This window comes from Euprymna scolopes, chromosome 7 (assembly GCF_053919585.1).
Source record: "Euprymna scolopes isolate OS-2025 chromosome 7, ASM5391958v1, whole genome shotgun sequence".
NCBI classification, from domain to species: Eukaryota; Metazoa; Mollusca; class Cephalopoda; order Sepiida; family Sepiolidae; genus Euprymna; species Euprymna scolopes.
This window is the reverse complement of record NC_136488.1, coordinates 148621893-148647099: the sequence shown is the minus strand read 5'-3', so window position 1 is coordinate 148647099 and position 25207 is coordinate 148621893. Positions and strand designations below refer to the sequence as shown.

General features: G+C 36.1%; 1 protein-coding gene across 1 annotated transcript in view; it reads right to left on the bottom strand.

Moving 5' to 3' along the window:
* LOC145280048 (uncharacterized) overlaps positions 1-25207 on the bottom strand; it is a 158086-nt gene that overhangs the window by 129774 nt on the left and 3105 nt on the right. Inside the window, exons 2-5 of the mRNA XM_080131729.1 lie at positions 20375-20541; positions 14553-14701; positions 8475-8649; positions 341-514 (exon numbers count right to left, since the gene is read on the bottom strand). Of these exons, the coding sequence (XP_079987855.1) occupies positions 341-514; positions 8475-8649; positions 14553-14701; positions 20375-20541 (665 nt within the window). The remainder of the gene's footprint in view (positions 1-340; positions 515-8474; positions 8650-14552; positions 14702-20374; positions 20542-25207) is intronic.

Below are 25207 nucleotides of genomic sequence, written 5' to 3'. Positions count from 1 at the left end.
TGCCAGCACCCTCAAAATGCAAATTTGGACAGTTCAATACTTGAGCGCATAGCTCAATGAAGATTCCGGCCATATCATGCCACCTCATATTTTCAAAGTCAGCTTGAAAGTCAACACCAAAGTGTGCCTGGATGTGCTAAAGAGTGTGGTGATCCGCTGGTTCAATCAGGTGGCCGCTGGCAGATCGTGGATGTGGCAACAAGACAAGCGTTTTCGAAGTTGTATGTTTGGGGACGAGTTTATTCTGATAAATTGAGTAAAAACAAATTAACTCGTCTTTGATATGGGGAGGGGGGGTCAGGAGTTTAAACTGGAATAACAGTGGAACTATTTTGCTTACCTTGGCTTCACAGGATTTTCCTCTGTAGCTTGAAATCAAACCTTTCTGTTCTTTTGGTGCAATGATACAGTTATCGCTAAAGAGGGATTTAATCACACCAATTTTTTTTACATTATTTGAGCTGTCTCTCTTTGTGATGACGTATCTGGTTTTGCACAAACCTTGGACTGTTTTCTGAAAAAGAAAAAAATTTAAAAAAAAAAAAAGTAAATTTTAGAGACCTGAAGATTTTCTATGCAGTTTTTGACAAAAATATATGTTATAATGGAAAGACCTAGCAATAAATGGTTGGCGATTACGAATGAAAGAAAGTTGGAAAAGTAAGAGAGTTTGACAAAGACAGGGAAGAGGGAATATATATATATATATATATATATATATATACTTCATTTAATCACATAAATTAATATATGAAGATATAATTTTATACGTAAAGTTTCAGTATTTACTTCAACAGTGCTCAATACATAAGTAGAGTTAGGTAGTAAGTTATGAAAATATATATGGGAATCTAGCTACAGAATATTCCGCATTTCATTCTCGTGAGAATTCATCAGGCTTATGTGAAAAGTTGTCAACTTTTCACACACATATATATATATATATATATATATATATATATATATATATATCCTTCCTTGGACTATATTCTTGCTTTGTACTATTCATACAATAAACCTATATTACCAAACGCGTTGTTCGATTAATTATTCTACCCTAGAATAATTATCTATAATGAACTCCAATCTCTGGTCCCCCCTCGCCAATCTTTCACGAAAAACACCCGTCTAGCTGAATCCACTGTGAAAAATTTCCCCCACTCTATATCTGTGCCTAAATCAAAACGCAGATTCCATGAACAAAGCTTCTTTCTTAGAACTGCACGCCTGTGGAACTCTGTTCCATCTGCCTGCTTCCCACCGGACTACAACTTGGATGTCTTCAAGTCCAATGTTAACAAATTCCTAATGAACCGCCCCCTTAAGTAAACACTTCATCAAATCTCCACACTAACGTAATGTACTTGCAATAACCCTTGTCCCTGAATGGCTTCCGGGCCTTGATAAGTGGTGATCACTGTGTAAAAAAAAAAAAAAAAAAATCTTATCTGCTTATTTCAAAATCCACGACATAACAATAAATTGTTTCTAAATTTTTTAGATAAGGATCGATTATTCATATTATTTGGATTCTTCAGACCGCTGTTCTCATCATGAGTGTCATTTTCACGTTTCGGTCGACGTAATCTCCGAACTTCTTCGGGTGTATCCTGCCGAACTCAGGAATCTTTCTCAAATAGGATGCAAGTTTAACAAAAAGTTTAAGACAAAATAAGCCATAACTCATAGCAGTTGAGTCATCTTTGTGTTTGTTGCTTCAGCAATTAAAAACGAATTACTCAGTGACCTTCCATGTTATTTTTAATTTAATAAGAGACCAACTGATCGAAATGCCGACATAGCGATTTTTTAACTATTATCACGTTACGTCTTCTTACTTGAATGATTTTATCCATTTGTATTTTGATATTCAAGAGGATTTCATATCTTTAATTTTCAACTAATGTCTCCAGTTTGTGCCAGTACCTTTTGCCTGCATTCTCAAAGTGCATTTGTTTGCACAGTTACTAGTGGACTACCGCTCCACTACATGATTCCAGTCATGTTTATTTTTATATTTCCTGTGAGATAGCTTGCTGCATTCACTTACGATGTTGGTTACTGGTTCGTCCGTTTGTTCACAGAGTCTTATCTACTTTGGATTTTTTGTAATTTGTTTTAATTACAGTCGTTTTTACAATTTCTTATGGACTACTTTCCCATCCCATTCATGTTTGTTTTATATTTCCTTTGGATAGCTTACTGCATTTACTTAGAAGGTGACTTAATGCTTCGTCTCTTTGTCCACTGAGTCTACATTAACTGTTATCCTGAGTATAAACAACTTTGGATTTTTTAGTAGTTTGTTTTTATAGCAGTCGTTTGCACAGTTCCCAGTGGACTACCTTCTCATCGCAGTCATATTTATTTTCATATTAATTATTATTTATACATAAGGAGTTCTCACACAGATTATTTCCAGTGATCGCTCACTAGAAACAATAAGCAGTGTTCCTTAGAGTCCGAGAAAAAAACAAGTTTTCTCAGATTTCTAATACTTTTCACTTTTTTCAATAACCTTTGCTAATCATTCACATTCTCGCAACAGCTATGTATCATTGACTTCTCGTTAGTAGCAGTCATTGGTTTTCTCTGGAATTTGGACGTGACAATAGATATCCTCATCTGTTTCATTTCCTTATTTGGATTGCGTTTCGTTCCAGTGCCAATTTATTTTAATTTACCTGCTGTTTGTCAATGTCACCTGGTTTCAATATGCTAGGATATTTTTTTTTTTATTATTATTATTGCTCACTTGGAATTCACACAACAGTTATTTTATTACCGCTGAAAACCAGTTGCATTCCCTGGAGTCTGAGTGAGAGCAAGTCTCCACATATTTTCCGATACTTTTTATTCCTTTTCATCATCATTGTAAACTAGGTGTGTTAGCACCAAACGTTACTAGTTATTTCTCACTGATAAATGGCCATGGTTTGCCCTGGAATCTGAGTGACAACGAACCTACTCAATATTTCAGTGCGTTCCATTCCCTTCTAGTTGAGGTCAGAATGGTACTATCCGTCCTTGATTTCTTTCATCTGCCCAGATACTCCACATCTACTTTCTGTGTTACCAACTGGTGTTATTATCTCTTACTCACTAGGAGTTTTCACACAAGTCATTGCCAATGATTGCTCACTGGCAATAACAAGTGGCATTCTCTAAAGTCTGTATGGCAACAAGTCTCCCTAGATTTCCAAGATTCGTTTTCAATAACCACTGTAAATCATTTTGTGTTATCACAGCAGCCATTGATTTCTCACTGGCAACGACCGTTGATCTTCTCTGGAATTGGAGCAGCAATAAGCTTTCCCAGTGGAGGTCTGGCCGGTACTCTCCCTTCTCTACCTTTCCATCCTTCTTGACCTATCACGATGTAACAATAAGCTTTCCCAAGTTTCCGATATTCTTTGCACCCTTCCAGTGGAGGTCTGGCCGGTACTCTCCCTTCTCTACCTTTCCATCCTTCTTGACCTATCACGATGTAACAATAAGCTTTCCCAAGTTTCCGATATTCTTTGCACCCTTCCAGTGGAGGTCTGGCTGGTACTCTGCCTTCTCTACCTTTCCATCCTTCTTGACCTATCACGATGTAGCAATAAGCTTTCCCAAGTTTCTGATATTCTTTGCACCCTTCCAGTAGAGGTCTGGCCAGTACTCTCCCTTCTCTACCTTTCCATCCTTCTTGACCTATCACGATGTAACAATAAGCTTTCCCAAGTTTCCGATATTCTTTGCACCCTTCCAGTGGAGGTCTGGCCGGTACTCTCCCTTCTCTACCTTTCCATCCTTCTTGACCTATCACGATGTAGCAATAAGCTTTCCCAAGTTTCCGATATTCTTTGCACCCTTCCAGTGGAGGTCTGGCTGGTACTCTGCCTTCTCTACCTTTCCATCCTTCTTGACCTATCACGATGTAGCAATAAGCTTTCCCAAGTTTCTGATATTCTTTGCACCCTTCCAGTAGAGGTCTGGCCAGTACTCTCCCTTCTCTACCTTTCCATCCTTCTTGACCTATCACGATGTAACAATAAGCTTTCCCAAGTTTCCGATATTCTTTGCACCCTTCCAGTGGAGGTCTGGCTGGTACTCTGCCTTCTCTACCTTTCCATCCTTCTTGACCTATCACGATGTAGCAATAAGCTTTCCCAAGTTTCTGATATTCTTTGCACCCTTCCAGTAGAGGTCTGGCCAGTACTCTCCCTTCTCTACCTTTCCATCCTTCTTGACCTATCACGATGTAACAATAAGCTTTCCCAAGTTTCCGATATTCTTTGCACCCTTCCAGTGGAGGTCTGGCCGGTACTCTCTCTTCTCTACCTTTCCATCCTTCTTGACCTATCATGATGTAGCAATAAGCTTTCCCAAGTTTCCGATATTCTTTGCACCTTTCCAGTGGAGGTCTGGCCGGTACTCTCCTTTCTCTACCTTTCCATCCTTCTTGACCTATCACGATGTAGCAATAAGCTTCCCCAAGTTTCCGATATTCTTTGCACCCTTCCAGTAGAGGTCTGGCCGGTACTCTCCCTTCTCTACCTTTCCATCCTTCTTGACCTATCACGATGTAGCAATAAGCTTTCCCAAGTTTCCGATATTCTTTGCACCCTTCCAGTGGAGGTCTGGCTGGTACTCTGCCTTCTCTACCTTTCCATCCTTCTTGACCTATCACGATGTAGCAATAAGCTTTCCCAAGTTTCTGATATTCTTTGCACCCTTCCAGTAGAGGTCTGGCCAGTACTCTCCCTTCTCTACCTTTCCATCCTTCTTGACCTATCACGATGTAACAATAAGCTTTCCCAAGTTTCCGATATTCTTTGCACCCTTCCAGTGGAGGTCTGGCTGGTACTCTGCCTTCTCTACCTTTCCATCCTTCTTGACCTATCACGATGTAGCAATAAGCTTTCCCAAGTTTCTGATATTCTTTGCACCCTTCCAGTAGAGGTCTGGCCAGTACTCTCCCTTCTCTACCTTTCCATCCTTCTTGACCTATCACGATGTAACAATAAGCTTTCCCAAGTTTCCGATATTCTTTGCACCCTTCCAGTGGAGGTCTGGCCGGTACTCTCTCTTCTCTACCTTTCCATCCTTCTTGACCTATCATGATGTAGCAATAAGCTTTCCCAAGTTTCCGATATTCTTTGCACCTTTCCAGTGGAGGTCTGGCCGGTACTCTCCTTTCTCTACCTTTCCATCCTTCTTGACCTATCACGATGTAGCAATAAGCTTCCCCAAGTTTCCGATATTCTTTGCACCCTTCCAGTAGAGGTCTGGCCGGTACTCTCCCTTCTCTACCTTTCCATCCTTCTTGACCTATCACGATGTAGCAATAAGCTTTCCCAAGTTTCCGATATTCTTTGCACCCTTCCAGTGGAGGTCTGGCCGGTATTCTCACTCATCTATCTTCCTATCCTTCTTCATCCATCATGATCGTTTTCTGTGTGGTGTCAGTCGAGGCTGGTATTCCAGATGTGCGTGTGTGTCTGGTAATTTAGAAGGCAGAAAATTGTCCTTGGGGACTGGAGTACACAAGTGCTGATAATTTAATAGAATATTTTTCTTTGTAAACTTAAACCTTATTTGCATCTGATATATCTTGTTATATACAAAAAAATAGTGCCTGTGCATTGTAATTAAATATGTTAACAATAAGTTTCTAGCCTTTTTTTTCGTACAGACATTTAAAATTGTCATAGACTTGTGAAAATTTAGTATGTTATTTCTATACATGCTATGTAATGACTGACAAATTTTTATGATTTCACGTTCAAATGAACAGCAACAAAAGTGTGTATTATCAATAAAAGTTCCCATACAAAAAAGTCTGGAAACTTATTTAAAGCACCTTGTATCTCAGGGGAGGAGTAAAACTCCCAAATCGTAGTCCCTTATGATCTAAATGGCGATATACATTGCGTTGGGTGAAAAAGAGTTAAAATTTTTTTAGAAGTTCGTTTATAGGGGTTTTCTATGTATCCATAGTTGAATAATAATAATAATCTATCTATATATCTATAAAAGTGAACGTATCTGTGTGTGTGTGTGTGTGTGTGTGTGTGTGTGTGTGTGTGTGTGTGTGTGTGCGCGTGTACATTTCCCTACGCAAAAACTTTGTCAATTTTAAGTCTACAGACTCGAAATTTGATATACAGGGTACTGAGATTTGGGAAAATCTTTGTGATCCGTTTTCGGACAGAAATTTGGCTGTTAAGGGGTCAAAGTTCAACGATTTGACTTTTGAGAACTTTACCAAACTCTTCCGACAATTTGGGGTTTAAACATTTGAAATTTTAGATATAGGTTCCTTGGACATGGATCTAACTTAATAACTTGATTTGAGCCCAAAACAATAAATATTAAGGGGTCATAATAAGGGTCAAAGTTTAAAAAAAAATGACCTCTGCGATCTCTACCAAATTACTCAGAGAATTTCTGGTCTAAACATTCGAAATTTTACATAAAGGGTATTCAGAGATAGGGCAAGCTTTTTCATCAGTTTCGGTCGAAAATTTTTAGTTGCGAATATATAAATGTATGTATGTATGTATGTCTGTTTGCATGTCTGCCTAAAACTTTCGACAGAGGCGACAGATTTTACCAAGATCAGTTTCATTTTAAAGTTCGACCTTTCATACGACAAATATCGAAAATTTGGCTAAAAACATTAATATCTTCACCTTCAACTAGGCACTTTTCTACAGGGGGGGGGGGTCGCTTTTTTCGCCGATATTTTTTAAAGTCATCCTCTCCATTCGATTGTCTAGCCTAAATGTTAACATAAGTCACTTCAGGTTTGGCGGTGTTCGTAACCGCAAAGACGTCAGGTTTTTTCCCCTGTTCTTTTCCTCCTTCGCAGTACGGATTCGAGCCTGCCTTCCTACTACCACTTTTTTTTTTTTTTTTGCTCAACAAACACATCCAAACACCCGGGCAATGCTGGGCTGAAATGCTAGTATATCTATAAAAGTGAAATTGTCTGTGTATGGGGGGGGTACATTTTCCTACTAAACTACTCTGTCAATTTTCAGTCTACTGACTCAAGATTTGACATAAGGAGTATTGAGATTTGGGAAAATCTTTTTAATTGGTTTTCAGCCAGAAATTTAGTTGTCAAGGGGTCAAAGTTCAACTATTTGAACTTTTAAAATTCTACCAAACTCCTCGGCTTATTTTGGGTCTAAGCACTTGAAATTTTAGATGTAGGTTACTTGGACATGGATCAAACTTTTTAATTTGATTTGAGCCCAAAACAATAAATGTTAAGGGGTCAAAATTGGGGTCAAAGTTAAAAAAATTGACCTCTGCAGTCTCTATCAAATTACTCAGCCAATTTTTGAAATTTTACATAAAATGTATTCAGACATAGGGTAAGCTAATCGGTTTTTGGCCGAAAATTTGGCTGTCAAAGTTGAAAAGATTTGACCTTTGCTGTCTCTAGCAAACTATTCAGCCAATTTTGGGTTTAAACATTTGCAATTTTACATAAAGGGTATTCAGACACACAGCAAGTTTTTAATCAGTTTTTGGGCGAAAATTTGACTGCCAAGAGGTCAAATTAGAAAGAGTTGACCTTTGCAGCCTCTACCAAACTCCTCAGGCAATTTTGGGTCCAAACACTTGAAATTTTAGATGTAAATTACTTGGACATGAGTCAAACATTTAATATATGTATACATATGCACATAAAGGTATGAACAGTACATAATGCCTGAGCAAAGCCGGGCTGAACTGCTAGTAATCTATATATTAATAGGATAGCGTGTGTGTTATTTATTTTGTGTGTCACGCTTACATCCGAGTGACTGACGTTTAATTGTTATGGACTTCCATTTCTTGTAATAAATAATTTTACCAAGAATTCTTCATAAGCTTTGATTTTGGTTTCGATTATAGCTGATGGTACTCAAGTCATTTATTTTTTTATAAATAATTTTACCAAGAATTCTTCATATGTTTTGGTTTCAGTTTCGATTATAGCTGAAGGAACTCGCTTTATATATATATATATATATATATATATATATATATATATATATATATATATATATATATATATATATCATAAGTTTTGGTTTCAGTTTCGATTCAAACTAATGAACCCAAGTCATATGGATGTTTGTTTTTTTTTAATTTTTTGAAATCGCAACTTTATTATCTATAAAAATCAATATAACATTAACTATTAATAAGATATACGAAATCTGAAGGAATTAAAATATCAAATTTAAGCGTACTTTATGACCGGGTTATGCTAGCTTAGATAAATACTTTTGTAGTTTTAACAAAAGGGCTACGATAATAGCAGAGCGTCTCCATTTACGCTGAACATCTACAGAATGCCAACATCAATATATTACATATGAAAGAATCCGCTGTAGAATTTCCACAGGTCCCGCTAATAATAATAATAATAATAATAACAATAATAATAATAATAATAATAATAATAAAACATTATTAATATATGTACATACCTCCAAAAAGATTGAATCGAAGAAATATGGGATAGAAGATCTCCTTGAAGTGATTTCGGCAAAAACGTCTTTATAATTAATTTCAAACAAGCTGATCAAACCTTTTTTTATATTAATAGATTCATCAGCATCGCCTGAACTCGTTGAGATTTGCCCCACAGTTCCTTTGTGGTAACTGGAAAAAAATAAAATAAAATAATAAAATAAATAAATAAAAAAGCAGAAAATACATAAGCAATAGAAGAAATTAGAGGAAACTACACCAATTTTATCACTTTAATAAATTGGATTGATTTTCTCGTATATCTACACTTATATAAATGCAACTTTGTCTGTACTTGAGTTGGTTCCTTATAGCCTCCGAAACGGCTGAACAGATTTTCTTTAAAATTTACTGAACTTTTGTGAATAAGTTTGGAAGTGATCTTAGTTAAGTTTTGTCTCAGAATACGCACAATAATTACTGATAATCGAAACCGTTATTTTAATTTATTTGTCATCAGTAAAGCCATTTTTTCCATGTCATCGCTTAGCAACAATGATAGAACAAATGGCCATGGAAATTCTGCTGTGAATAAGTTGATAACGTGTTTTGGGGTTGTTGTTTTTTTTTTTTTTGTATGACGTGGTCTGTAGCTTCAAACCCCGCATGTACATTTCTTAATGTTTTTTTTTTTTCGTTAACTGGAAAGAAGTTTATATAAAATAATTTTATAAAAGAAACAGTAGGTTCTCTAGAGTGCAATTTTGGACTAAGTGACTGCATGGAAGCATGTGAAGCTTCCTCCTGGCCGATTTCACGGATTTTGATGACAATAAAAATATAGGAGTGTGAAATATTCGTTGATCATCATTCAATCCCGGGCAACGTCGGGTCTCCCTGCTAATAAATTAATAAATACAACTATTATTATTTCTCTCTATTTATATATGTCGATGTGTGTGTGTGTCTCCTACTGAAAGAAAGTTTAGCGAATCAACATAAAAAACTAAGTGTATCTATATATAAAATTTTCTAAGGAAGACAATGGAAGTGCCACCGAATCTCTAAGTAGCCTGAAGAGAGTTATGGAGACAGAACCTTTTTTAAAACTTCAAACATATCCTATTTTAACGAAATCTAATCATATGTATAAAATTGGAGGGGGGGCAGTGGAAGTGGTCTCAAATCTTTAAATAACTTATAAGAGAGCTAGAAGGAGTGAATTTCTCTTAGAACTTCAAACATTTTCTATTTTTATAAAACGCAAATGTATAAAAGTGTTTGTTTTTTTTACTTGAGAGTCAGCACTTATCAAGGCCCGAAGACCACTCGAGGATAATGGTTAATGAATGTAAGGTGGTAGTGTAGTAATTGTTAATGCTGTAAATTGGGTAGAATTTGATTATTTATGAGGACGGCTGAACAAGAATTTGTTTACATTGGATTTGAAGGCTACTATGTTGTATTCAACCGGGAAGTAGGCAAAAAAAAAACAGTGTTCCACGGGCAGGTAATTCTGGGAAAGAAGCTTTGTTCATGGAATCTACGTTTAGATTTAGGCACAGATAGAGAGTAGTTGTAGCTAGTCAAGTGTTTTTTTTTTTTGTGAAAGTTTGGCAAGGGGGTACTATAGATTTGAGTTCAGTTGGGAAAGAGGTTGCAGAGAAGAGAAAAGGACATCACCAACTAGGTTTCGAAGCCAGTTTTGAACTCTATCAAGGCTAGCTAGGGTGCGACAAGCAGCTCCTGCCCAGATGTGGCAACACTACTCCATTTTAGGGCATACCTGGCTCTTATACAGATAGAGGATTGCATCAGCAGTGAGATATCTTCTGGAGTGGTAGAGTAATCCAATCATTTTTCCAGTGATATTGGCAACAGATTTGATTGTTAATCTCTAATTGCCTCTTAAGAGAACTATGAAGGCAGAACCGCTCTTAAAACTTCAAACATATCAAATTTTGATGAAATTTAAACCATATTATAAAATATTTTAAATCATATGAAATTTAAATATAAATATTTTAAATCATATGAAATTTAAATCATATGTATAAAATTCTCCAGGGAAGATAAAGGAAATAGGCCCGAATCTCTACATGCCCCTTTACGTATCCTTCCCCCTCTAAGAGAGCTATGGAGGCAGAATCCCCTTTAAACTTTAAATACATATACGCGATTTTAATGATATTTATACCATATGTATAAAACACTAGTACATGGAGTATTGCTTTGTAGATGTTTACATGCATTACAGGCACAATCACGTTGACATACCAGTTCTTGCCAGATCACCAAAGTAAAGCAACGTTGAGCCTGGCCAGTACCAGATGGGTGACCATTTGGGAAGGCTAGACACTGTATGTACCTTCTGAGAAGGTTGGACGTGGGGCCAACACCCTCACCCCGAACAAAGAATTCCTCGTTACAAAAGCATCTATAAAGTTGTAGATGGCCTATGCCCCTCCAGGGGGACAAGGTCACTTTTGTATATATATATATATATATATATATATATATAAAAAGATTTCTGCGTGCTAGAACGTTTTCATCTTGAATTCTATGCAGTTATGCAGAATATAGAAACTATGCATAAATAGAATACAGCATAATAGTGAAATCAATCATTTAATAAGAAACCATAAAAAATAATAAGTAGTTAATTAACGCTCGTCTTTTAAAAGAATGTGCAGCTTAATTAACCTTCATGTAGTCGTTCGCATATGCATGACTGAGTATATTAAGACGTTCGTTTTAATGATTTATAAATAGAAAATGTAGGATCTGGTCTTCGGGCTGGGATTCAAGTGTAGTATCTGTTCTGAGGCAATACTTTAGTTAATTTGTCCTTAGTTAATGTAGGGGAAACCCTTATACAGGGTGACCAAAAAAACAAAAGAGCCTATCTAGAACATATGCTGTAGAACGGAGAAAAATAGGCCAAAGACCCTAGTGTTTTGATGTGATGTTTGATGTTTTGAATATAATAAACCAGTTATGACCAAAGTCTCATTTCATTCGGACAAAACACTAAGAAACGGGGCCTAATTAGAGTTGGGGCCCGTTTTTTTGGGGGGGGGGTCACCCTGTATACTAAGGTAATTTATATTTTTGCCTACTTCCAGAGTATCCCTTTTGGGAAAGCTGATCCCCCCCCCCACACACACACACACATAAAAAAAATGACCTTGTGTCACATTGTGCTTCCGTGGGGAAGCAAATAAATGCCAATAGAAAAAGTAGGCTTTTAATACCAATGTCAGAGCAAGAAAAAAATTTTTTTAATTTATATAAGGTATATAAATATATTATTATACATAATTATATAATGTATATAAATTTGACTGGATTTAAGCACAGCTGATTTCATAATCAACTTGCACCTTCCTCTTTAAATTTAAAAATAATTGTAATGGACAACTCTTAGCCCCACCCCAATGCTTGACCCCCATCAGGTCTACCAAAGAAAAGGCTGAAGTGCCACTGGATTTGTAATTTTTGTTCAGGTAGCACAGTTGTGACCTGATCAATTTAGGCCTAGCAAATTTTGTTTTTACTTTTCTATAAAACTAGTGGTGGTACCCAGCGTTACTTTTCCATAAGACTAGCGGTGGTACTCGGGTGTTTAAAGGTGTGTGTGCTCTTAAATGAAAAAAAAAAAATGTTTTGGTAAGTAGTTAGGATCAAACCCTAACCCCTGAGGTGAAGTTGGAAAAAAAAAAAGTGAGACGTTAAACGCTCGGCCAGCAAGAAAGAGTAAGCAAAAGACGTTTGAATTTATTTAAGTAGAATTGACAGGTACCCGCTTAATGAGGTCAAATAGAAGTCGTGGAATTAAGATTTACGACGACGTAAGCAATGGCAGTTAACATTAAAAAACAATACTTCACATTAACTGAAACATTTTTCATTAAAGGTTTGTCTTATTTTTCATTGTTAATGCCATTCTTTCGGCTAAAATTTAGGTATTTCAGCATTTTTAAGTTTTCAGGAGATTTTTTTTTTCAAGAGTTTCGTTTGGGTCGAGGGACAACAAAATTCATTGAAATTTTATGAAAACTTTTGGTAAATCAAAACAAATACATTAAAGTAAAGCAGTAACACAACAGAAAACATTAATTTCTGGAACATTTATTGAAGTAATTGAATGTTAAAAAAACACTTTCTTTTAATTACAATTTCTAAACAAACTAAAACAGTCAATTTAGAATAATCTGAAATGTATGGAAATAGTCTGTATTTCTAAAAAAAAAAAAATAAATAAAATAAAAACGTTTTCTGTTGTGTTACTGTGTTATTTTTTTTAATGTATTTGTTTTGACGGGAAGTTTTTGATGAGGTGAAAACCCAACTTTGGAGAAGAAAAGCAACTCCCCCGTTTATTAGGGAGTGTTGTCCAAATGAAAGCAATCGTCTGATATGACCAATTCAGCCACTTCGAATCCAGTTTTGCTTTTTTTATACCGAATAGCGAAAGAAACACGCAGCAATCTAAAAATCTGGAAAAAATAGCGTTTAAATATTAAAAAAAAAATAGTGTTTGAATAGCGTTCACCTGTATATATATATATAAGGCAAAATGTGTGTGTGGATGTATGTATGTATGTATGTATGTATGTATGTATGTATGTATGTATGTATGTATGTTCGCTTTTTGTGTATGCCTGCAAAAGGCATTTTTCGCCGTGATTCTCGGTCGGCTCGCTCATTCTTAAGACTTTTTATATCTCGTCTAAATCATAATAACTACGACTTAACAATGGGGGTTGCATATGTATTTAATTTGCCCGACTTTTACGAGCTTGCCGTGTCTTGAAAAGTGAATGATCTGGCTTGCAGCGCAAAACTAGGTCAGATATCACGCCACTTCCTCGCATCTGTTTATAAACCTTCACAAACTTTCACATAACTCCCTTATCAGTTCCTCTCCATCGTGGGCGAGATAGTTATGTGCCTGTTTTGTTTTTCACTTTCGTTTCCACCTTCGCATCAAGGCTTCGGGGTTCAATCCCACCTTCCTAATAAAACTTTTTTTTAACACACACACCTCTAAACACCCGAGCACTGCTAGTATATATATAAAAGCGAAAATGTTTGCTTTTGTGTGTGTGTGCGTGTGCGTGTGTGTGTGTGTGTGTGTGTGTGTGTGTGTGTGTGTGTGTGTGTGTGTGTGTGTGTGTGTGCATTTTCGTGTATGTCCGAGAAAGGCTTTTTTCCAAGAAGCGATCGGTCGGCTCATAACTTCTTAAAACTTTTAATATTGCATCGAAATCATAATATCTACAAGTTAACAACGGGTGGTCGCCTGTCTATTTAATTTGCCTGACTCTCAAAAGTTAAATATTCAACATTTTTTGATCGCCACATGTGGATTCGACTTTTTCATATAAAAAAGAAGCGAACAGACCCGCAGTAAATAAAATACTGTCCCGCTCGGGCCGGGATCAAAGTGTAGTATCTGTTCTGCAAATGCTGCACATAAGTTAATTGGTCCTTGGTCAATGTAGGGGAAACCCTGCATACTGAGACAATTACTATTTTGGGGGGATACTGCCAGAGTTTTTTTTTTTTTTACCCTTGGTTTAGGGGAGCTGGTTTAACCCCACATTAAAAACGACCTTGTGTCACATTTTGCTTTCGTGGGGAAGCAAATAAATACATTAAATAAAATACTGCCCCGCACTGAAAGTTGACCTCATTAAGTCGTCAAGTACGGGCACCTGCCAATTCTTAATCTGACTTAAATAAATTCAAACATGTTTCCGTTAAACATCGCACGTTTTTTTTTTTCACATTTTATTATTTTCCAACTGCACGTCAAGGCTTCGAGTTCAATCCTTCCTACATACCTACCAAAACTTTTTTTTAAAAACAAACATCCGGGCAACGATTTTTGTTTTGATTTACCCAAAAACACACACACCTCCAAACACCCGGGCAACGCCGGGTACCCCCCCCCCCCTAGTATATATATAAAAACGAGATTATTTCTGAAACAACCTAATAGTTTCACGAGCTGGTGTCTAATATGATACAGAAAAGTGCATTTTTTTTTACATTTCAAGTAAGTTAAATAGAAAAGAATTACTACTCACGAGAATACAATTTTCTTTTTCAAACTTTCCTTAAGTATTTCACTCATTCTATTGAACATTCCTATGGTGCCTCTTTCAGCAACCATTCTTTTCATGGGATCAGGGTAAAGAATATCACTCTGCAATTGTCCTAGCGTAATGTTTAGAAGCTGTAAAGAAAAAGAAAGAAAGAATTGAATTAATTAATTTTTTTTTAATTTTTTTTAAATTTTTTTTTTTTAATTTTTTTTTTTTTTTTGCTGTAAGCATTATCTCTTTTTTTTTTTTGGTCGATATTTTCTAAAGCCATTCCCTCTTTTTGATTGACTAGCCTTAATTTCAATCTTTGCCACTTCCGGTTTGGCGATGGATGCAACGGCAAAGACGTCACTTTTTTTTTTTTTCACGTTTTTTTTCCTCCTTCACGATACAGGTTCGAGCTTGCCTGCCTGCCTACTACCACTTTTTTTTTTTTTTTGCTCAATACAAACTTCCAAACACCCGGGCAATGCCGGGCACCCAGGCTAGTGAGGAAATAAAAAGAGAAAAATACAACATTATCCTTTTCCTGATGATGACGTTATATCAGTGAAATATAACTGATTTGTTTAAAATCAATTATATTTCACTGATATAATGTCATCATGTACCGTACCAGTCACAAATGATGATCTATTTTTTCTTGTGAATCAATCCCTCCCTCCTCACTGAGTGATTCGGCCACACACTGACCAATAAGCTAGCAGGGTGCATTGATTCGTCTGTCCCCTAAGAGAACTTCTTTATCCTCTTTTGAGAAACACAGTTAGCCAGCGGAGAGAACCTGACCAACAGCAAAGCCAAACATCTCTCTTTCTCTCTCGTCCCTGTTCACTCGACATTCTAGCATCGACAATTTTCACAGAAAATAAACTGCTGCCAACCTGGGACTCCACAAAGAGTGGCTTCCTGACCGACAGACCCAAAGAACTTTTTTATTCCTTCGTCCTCAATCTGGACACAGTGCAACTCTCAAATTTTGCTGTCCAAATAAATCCTTATGCTGTTTTGTTATACAAAGGGTTTTGTTTTTGGTCCTGTGTTTTTGTGTTCGACAATTAATTTATTAGGGGTGCTAACAACAAAAACCTCTAAAAGATAAATGTTTGTTTAATTCATTTATTGCAGACTATTATTCTCATCTTTCTTAGTTGTTGTTTCACGATGTGTCGGCCAACTATTCCTCTGGACTTCGTCAGGTGGTAACCGCGACGGGTTAGGAACTCCTAATCCCTTAACTGCATGGTATATGTAGTATATAATTGGAATTCATTATTGGCTGCGATTGCTGAGGATGCAGTTAGGAGACTCGGAGTCCGTCTCCTGTCGCGGTTATCACCTGATGAAGGCCAGAGGAATAGCTGGTGTGAAACAACGATTAAAAAAGATGTCCGCAATAAATAAATTAATTAATAATACTCATCTCAATAATGAATTCCAATTAAATAATAAAAGTTTGTTTATTATTAAAAAAAAAAAAAAAGAAAAAAGATCTGTTATACTGGCTTTCTAAACTTACATATTTCAAAGAAAGGGTTATTTTGAGGTGCTGCAAAGCTTTTGTTTTTTAGGGTTTTTTTTTTTCGCAATTCAGTATTTTTTATTTACTAGTATTTCAGCCTGGCGTTGCCCGGATGTTTGGAGGTGTACGTTGATTAAAAAAAAAAAAAAAAAAAAACGGTCAATTTTTTTTAACTTTGACCTCTATTATGGCCCCTTACAATTTATTGTTTTGGGCTCAAATAAAGTTATTAAGTTAGATCCATGTCCAAGGAACCTATATCTAAAATTTCAAGTGTTTAGACCCAAAATTGGCGGAGGACTTTGGTAGAGTTCTCAAGGGCCAAATCGTTGAACTCTGACCCCTTAACACCCAAATTTCTGGCCGAAAACCAATTACAAAGATTTTCCCAAATCTTAGTACCCTGTGTATCAAATTTCGAGTCTGTAGACTGAAAATTGACAGAGTTATTGCGTTGGAAAATGTACACACACAGACACACACACAAACACGTTCAGTTTTATATATATAATAGATTTATTATAAACAATATATAAAACAATTCTTTTTATCTTAATACTAACAGGGAGACCCGACGTTGCCCGGGATTGAATGATGATTAACAAATGTTTCACACACCCATATTTTTATTGTAATGGAAATCAATGAAATCAACCATTTTTCAATCAAATCGATTGATTGCCTGCTCTAGTTGGGGACCCATCGTGGTGCACTGGGAGGAAGCTCCACATGTCTCCCCACAATGACTTAGTCCACAATACATTGTAGTCTACATTGCACTGTAGAGAACCTACTGTTGATTTTACAAACTTATTTTTTATATATAATGGCTTGAATTCCAGTTTAAAATGCAAAAGTTAAGTGTCACGTTTCAATTGTGCTCTAAACAGAAACACTTATTTTGAAAGCGCCCCTGTCATATCAAAGAAGCTACTGTTGATTTTATGTGTCGGGCCTTTCTGCTTGTGTGGTAATAAAACTTCTCAAATACACTTGTGATGTTAGGCTGTGTAAGGTGATCAAAATCGCCTGTTCCTTCTTTCATCAGATGTTTCCAATTATCGATTATCGACACTTATCGAAGACATTCTGATACAAAACCTTTCTAAGAACACTGCCAGACACATGAAGTACATTTGTGTTCAATTTCATAAAAATTAGCCCAGCCGTTATCGAGTCCATAGGGAACGAACACACACACATCCACACACACATTAAGTTCCTTTTTTATGATAGATAGATAGATAGATAGATAGATAGATAGATAGATAAATTCCTTTGAAATTTTGTGTATTCATATTCTGTAACATTCAATTTGCTAAAACGTAGAAAGAAAATTATTAAATTACCGTTTGTTTGAAATTGTACTGAAAAAAAAAAACACCTTTACATACTTTTCTTTAGATTAAGGTATTTTGTTTACCAACTCGTCTTTCTATTCTTCTTTACCTTTGTCAATTGTTAGAGTACGTTTACGGTAACAGTCGCATTTGATTGAATGTAACTTTTGCTAATAAATCTGGATGTATTAGGTAAATAAATGAGTTTATTGAACTAAAATATTTATCGAAATAATATATATATATATATATATATTTTTTTTTTTTTTTTTTTTTTTTATTTACAACTGGAGTTTGTATTTTGTTGCCACAATACTATTAACAAAACAACTTTACTTTTTTTTTATGGAAATACCTCCAGACAAGGCATGAAGCCACTTGATGCAAGGAGCTAAAAAAATACTACTACTTCCAGGTCAAAAACTTGCCAACAATAAGTGTTAGATGGAATAGATTCCAACCCAAAAAACAGCGATTCTTCCCTCTTTGTCAGAAACATCGCTCCTGGAATGTGAGGACTAAAGGACAAAATAAGGGAAGCGAGAGTTATGTGGCTGCCAAAAGTGAAACCAAGATCCACTTTTGAAAATTATTTATTTATTTTGTTTAATTGATTGGTCATCATTTATTAAGGTCAAAAGCCACTAAACGATAGGGATTAATGAGACGGATGTATTGTCAGTTGAATGATGAAGAATATTGTGAGAGAATTTAATTTTTTTTCTCTGTCCTACTGATCGATCATCATTTATCTAGACCCGAGGGCCACTCGAGGATAAGGGTTAAAGAGATAGTCAGTTAGACGGTGATTGCTGCCACAAGAGGAGCGGAAACAATGAGTGGAAAGGGCAAAAGATTACTTAAGAGGAACTGATTATCTTAGAGGACGGCTCAACAGGTATTTGTTTGCATTAGACTTGAAGAGGACCATATTGTAGTTATGTGTTCAGGATTGGGAAGTAGACTCATGGTATGAGGTGTCTGGAGTAAGTTTCCAGACTTTTTTGTACAGACATTTAAAATTGCCGTAGACTCTTGAAAATTCAGTATGTTATTGCTATACATCTTATGAGATAACTGACAAATTTTTATGATTTCACGTTCAAATGAACAGCTACAGCAGGAATTGGAATACACCCTACTAAAGCCTGATTATCACAGCTGATGAATTTGAAAAATGCAATCTGGATGTGAGGACACTTTAGAAGAACGATATGCAATAAAATTCTGTTTTAAACTTGGAAAAAATGCCACAGAAACGTATGGAATGCTTCAGACTGCTTTTGGACCATCTTGCATGAATCGAACATCAATTTTGGAGTGACATAAGAGATTCAAGGAAGGCAGGGAGTCTGTGAGGGATGATGAGAGGTGTGGGAGGAGTAAGCAAGTCAGACCATCAGAGTTGATTGGCCAAATAAAGAATTTCATGGATAAGTAAAGACTGTCGTGTGTTTATCTAGATAATAAGTACACAGTTTGATGTCAGTGTGGGAACTGTACACACAATCATTCGTGAGGAACAGGATATGCGGAATATTTGTGTGACGTTTATCTAAACGGTGCTCATAGAAGATCGGATTATTTGACCAAGATGGACATCAAGACAGTTCCTCATCCTCTTTATAGTCCAGACCTTGCTCCCTGTGACTTTTGGTTATTCCCTAAGCTCAAGGAAAACTTTAGAAGCTGTCGTTATGAGACAATTGAGGAGATGGAAAAGGCTGTGGTGAAGGTCACTGACATGCTCACACACGAGGAGTTCCATAAGGCCTTCCAAAAGTTGTTGGAAAGGTACAGCAAGTGCATTGCAGCCAAAGGAGATTACTTGAAAGGGGACTAAAGTTACATGTGTGTACTATCAATAAAAGTGCCCATACAAAAAAAGTCTGGAAACTTAAGTAACCTTGACCCTTGTTTCACAGATAGGATGTTCTAGGAAATAAACTTTGTTCATGGAAGTTCTATTTGATTAATGGAATGAACAAAATTTGTTCACTTATGAGGACAGTCTGTGACAAGTACTTGTTGACATTGGTTTGGAGAATGCAGGGAAGCAGTACAGTGAAAATATGTTCCACAGATGAGAAGTTCTTGAAGAGAAACCGTTTGTGAAAATTAATTTCTATGTTGGGCACACAAAATAAGAAAGAAAAGTTCTTTGTGGTTATGAAAGGGGCCATAGAGATCTGGAATTAGATTGAAAGGGGGCCACGAGCAGATGAAGATTGAGAAACATTTTTTGTAAATAATATGTTTTCAAAAAATAAATAAATCTATATATCTATACAAGTGAGAATATATGTGTGTGTGTGTGTGTGTGTGTGTGTGTGTGTGTGTGTGTGTGTGTGTGTGTGTGTGTGTGTGTGTGTGTGTGTGTGTGTGTGTGTGTGTGAGGAAAATTCACAATCTATATACTCAACAAATTTTTGATCTACGGACTTAAAATTTGGTATATAGCGTATTCAGAAACGTGGAAAACTTTTTCATTTGTTTTTATCTGAAAAAAAAAAGGTTGCTAAGCGGTAAAAATTTAAAAATGGGTACTGGGGAGAGGGAGGGGCATCGGATTTTTGTCTGCGAGTCAACTGTTTCACGACTGCACACGGACGAATCGTTAACATTATATAAGGAAAAAGTAGGTTTGAGAACATTTTTATGGATAGTGTCAAGCTGGTCTAATGGTTATCATACTTGGCTCACTATCTTTAGGTTTAAGTATTTTTTTTTACTTACAAGAAGTGAACTGTTTAGAAAAAACATAATACTCGCATGCACGTGTTTCAGTTTCTTTCCGTTTTATTTTTATTTCATTTTTTTTTTTTTTTTTTTTTTAAGAAATTTAACGTTACATTTAATACCGGGCAAAACCGGATACATCTACTAGTAAATAAATAAAATAGAGAAAAAAAAAAATAGAAGACGTAATTGTTGAAACTCACCTCCAAACTAATCCGGCCATCCTGCAGTGGAGTAAATAGGGCTTTCGACCGGACAGCTAAGAGTCCATAGACTTGTGTGTTTCTTGGATCAGTAAACACGTGCTGGAACTCATATTTGAATGTAGCGGTTTTTCCATTTTCTAATGTATTGGTCATGCATATGGGTACTAGCATAGAAAAGAAAAAGAAAAAATTCGTCAATTAAATCAATGAAACACTGTACATTACATTGCTAAATCTGAGTTAATCAATGTTTGTTTCCTTAAGGCTTTCTTTTTTTCCTCTATATATTTTAATCAAACAAAATACAAGTTATCCCTCAGTTTTGGGATTGAGTTATGTTTTTGTAAAACAAAAAAAAATCATTTTAATTGTTCTAATTAGCTGCACCGCTAGTCTTTCACTCTTAGACAGGGTTAAAAAAAAAAAAAAAAAAAGAAAGAAAAAAGTCTCAATCTAATAATTTTTGCACTATCAACTAACTCCAATTCCTGTCCCATCACCGCAATGTTGCATTTCTGTGACTGTTTTACGTGTACTTTAATGAAATATGCTTTGATGAACTCACAGTACTTTTGTCTCCTCGAAGTTAATACTCCCGAATAACCCAACAAGCAGCAAAATCCCACCTATTCATTATTGACACCCATGGATGCTGAAAAGCCTTCTATTCTAATAGTTATTTTCCCCTCAGACTGCTAGACTTTGGAATTCCCTCCCTGTTTCCTGAATTCCTGCCTGTACTAATATGCAGAAGTTTAAATGTAATGTGAACAGACATCTCGCTGCTCAACTCCCCATAATGCCCTGTTAGACTTGATTTCAAATACGTACGAAGTGGTAATATGCCTTGTTTGGGATGAAAAAGAGTAAAAAGAATTTTTGTTTTTCCATTTACTCGCCAAGTTGGTGCTAGTGGCTTGTACGAACCGGAAGTTGGTAATTGTGCATATTACAACCCAGATTTTTCATAAATATCTGCTCGGACTCAATCGGCACCTGACGCCGCCACCGGAATTTGCCGTTAAAAACGTCTGGAAACCCGCTCAAATTACGGTTTTGTTTTGCTTTTTTAAATAGTATTTTAACGTTAAATTGAAGTGTTACAATATTTTTTGTGTTTTAAATTTGTTAGGTGAAAGTACAGAATAGTTATAAAACACCCTCCCATCCCGATGTTAAAAATGGGTTTCTAAATAATAACGTTATTATTTCAGCACGTTAACATAGATGCACATTGCACAAGTACACGTCATTGTTGGTCTAGCCATACCGGACATTTACGAGAAGTCCGGTTCATAATATGCAACAGCAATGACATCTGGTTCGTACTATGTACCAGTACTGCCAAGTCATTCATCTCTTATTGAGTTTTTGTCTATGACTCCCCCGCCCACCTCTCTCACTTTATGTTGGTTGACCTCCCGTTCTTATTTAATACATTGTTTGTGACCCCCCCCTCTCTCTCTCTCTCTCTCTCTCTCTCTCTCTCTCTCTCTCTCTCTCTCTCTCTCTCTTCGTGTTTTCTTTAAATGTCAAAGGTATATAATTAACTGTAAAACAAGATTGGAATAGTCCATCATAAATAATAGGGGGTCACCATAAGTGTTTAAAAATTATCACCCCACATCTGTGCTGCTGTTGTAGATTCGGTGTAGACCGTAGCAATGGACGGCAGATGTCGGTTTTGCTGCAAATGCTTCACAATTGATATGACGTGAATTATTATTTAAAAAAATGCGATCAATTAAAGAAATGTATTTCACCCTTAGCTGTAGAAGAGAGAGAGAGAGAGAGAGAGAGAGAGAGAGAGAGAGAGAGAGAGAGAGAGAGAGAGAGAGAGATTAATTTTGAATTTTGTCTTTTTATTTTTTTCATATTTAACTGGCTTTGCAAACTCACTTTTCCCGATTCAAACAAATTGACGCGACCACAACAGCTGATTCAACAATGCGTCATATTTTCCTATCAGTAGTTCAGTTCGAATAATCCAAACTAATTATCAATCCTCATCTCAAAAATTCAGAAACAATATAAGAATCGTTCATTATAAATACAGGTAATATCAACAGGAGTAGTGGGAGGTGACGGTAGTCTAGTGGTTACCGACACGGACTGAAGACCTGGTTGTCACTTTCACTTAGGATGTTGGCAACCTTCATGTGATTCCTCCCATAATCCCCGATGTCTTTCTAGAAAAAATTCTGGCTAGAAAAATATCGGGGAAACCAATGCCAGCAATAGAATCTTCAGTTTCATACGATATGATGATGAGCATTATTATTATTATTATTATTATTATTATTATTATTATTATTATTATTATTATTATTATTATCATTTAACCCGTAGCTAGAAGGAGAATGGCTCGGAGATATCACATACAGAAAGAAACTAATTTTATATTTAACTGTTTTTGCAAACTCACTTTTTCCTGGTTCAAACAAACTAACCCGACCTCAATGGATGACCTAACGAGTGTCCCCCCCCTTCAACCAATCTAATATATATTCTTTCTTTTTCTTCAAATCAATCAACTTGAGGAAGTCTTAAAATAAAGAAGAAACGATGAATCCCCTCTAAAAGTTAAAAATAAACTTTATTCTTAATTTATTTCGACACCAAACAACTATTAAATTGTTGATTGTTGAGTGGCCTAATCTAAAACTCAACAAAGTTACATCGTTGCACGTTGCAGAAAGGAACACATTTTATAGCAATTTTTTGGTGCGCTTCTACACTATCAGAACGAAATTTCGGAAATCGCAAAACTGAATTTCCCATGAAAACGATGGTATCTACGTATTCCTCGTATTTTTAAGATGATTATATCCAAAATATTTGAAAATCGATAAGGTAGAATATTATTTATTAAAGAAAATAAAAATAGAATTGAAAAAAAGAAAAAAAAACGATCGAAAAACACAGGAGAGTTCAAAAGGGAGGTAATTTTCCGTTTCGATTTAAACAAGATGGCCGCAATTTTTCACCTGGTGGCACGATTAAGGTTTTTTTTTTTTTTAATAATTCAGTAATATTCAGGTAATTTCGATTGCATAATTTGGAAGTTACCATTGTAATTTATTAGAATTGACAGAAAACAAAAAAATCAGTAGAAACCATGTTTTTTTTATCTGAAAACTCCATTTATTGACTACAAAATTTCGTTCTGATAGTGTAGAAGCGCCATTTTTTTTTAACGGACCATTTGACAGAATATCTCACTGCTGATGCAATTCTCTAGCTATATAAGAGCCAAGTACGTCCAATGATGTTGTACTGCTGCCACATCTGGGCAGGAGCTCCTAAAAACACTATCCTGCCTTGACAGAGTACGAAATAGACTTCGTGGCTTAGTGGGGGATGCACTTTTCTCTTCCCTGCAACCTCTCACCCACAGGAGAGACGTTGCGAGCCAGTTTTTGTTTTATCGTTACTTCCATGGCAAGTGCTCGTCTGAGCTCCAATCCCTGGTCCCCTCTCGCCAATCTTTCATGAAAAACATCCGTCTAGCTGAAACCACTGTCAAACATTTTCCCCACTCTTTACCTGTGCCTAAATCAAAACATAGATTCCATGAACAAAGTTTCTTTCTTAGAAGTGCACGCCTGTGGAACTCTCTTCCATCTGCCTGTTTCCCACCTGACTACAAGCTGGATGTCTTCAAGTCCAACATAAACAAATTCCTGATGAACCGCCCCTTTAAGTAAGACACTTTATCAAACCTCAACACTAACGTACTGTACACGCACTAACCCTTATCCCCGAGTGGCTTCCGGGTCTTGATAAGTGGTGACCACCATGTAAAAAAAAAAAAAAAAAAAAAAAAAGGCCAGAAAACCAGGTTTCAATCCTTGGTCAAGTTTCCAAAAATGGTACTTGATGCCCCCCACCCTCCTTTTCTAAGCACTCAACATTATAAGGTGAGGATCAAGGGTAAATGAAGTAATCCTGGGAATCTCATTGTACTAGTTAACGAAAAGGGAGCCTTTGGGTTGTCCTCGACTATAGTCCACCACTCTGTGTGGACTCAAGTGCCTGTTTTATTTAATAGCAATAAAATAATATGATATATAATATATTGTCAGAAATAAATTCCATCGCTAACTATGTAATAATTTCGCCATATTCGCTGCTTGATATAATTTCGAGGAGATCACGGTCACATTACTGGAACAAACATGAACAAAGGTTTATCGCAGAGTTTAAGGAATACAAATTCAGCTTTCTTTAAAAGTTCACACAAGCAATCGGTCACAATAATAAGGTTTTTTGGGTTTTTTTTACTAATGAGCCACTATTTACTAAGGTCTGGAGACCATTCGAGGATAAAGGTTAAAGAGATCGACAATTGGACCATGATCGCCTCCACGAGAGGACCGGACCGGATACAATGGGTGGCATAGGCAGAAGAATACTAAGAGGAATTGATTATTCAATAGGATGGTTCAACAAGTATTTGTTTATATGAGACTTGAAGACAACCATGCTGTAGTCGGTTAGAAAACAGATTCGTAGTATCCTCTTCGACAGATAGGGGCGTAGGAAAGAAACTTTGTTCATGGAACTTTCGTTTGGTTTTAGATACCCATGTTAGGTGGGCCTTCTCTTCGGAAGTATGGGTTCGAATACTGTACAGTTTTTATTTTTTATTTAGTGATTTTCTTTGTTTATTCCCAGGCCCGTATACTAAATTACGGATATCTTGAACTGATTACAAGGAATGTTTTTTTCGTATTAGTTTAATTTTTCACTTTTATTTGGAGGGCTTCAGAGAACTAACATTACTGACGAAAGTAACGGAGATTTGCTTAAGAGACGACATTTTTAAAA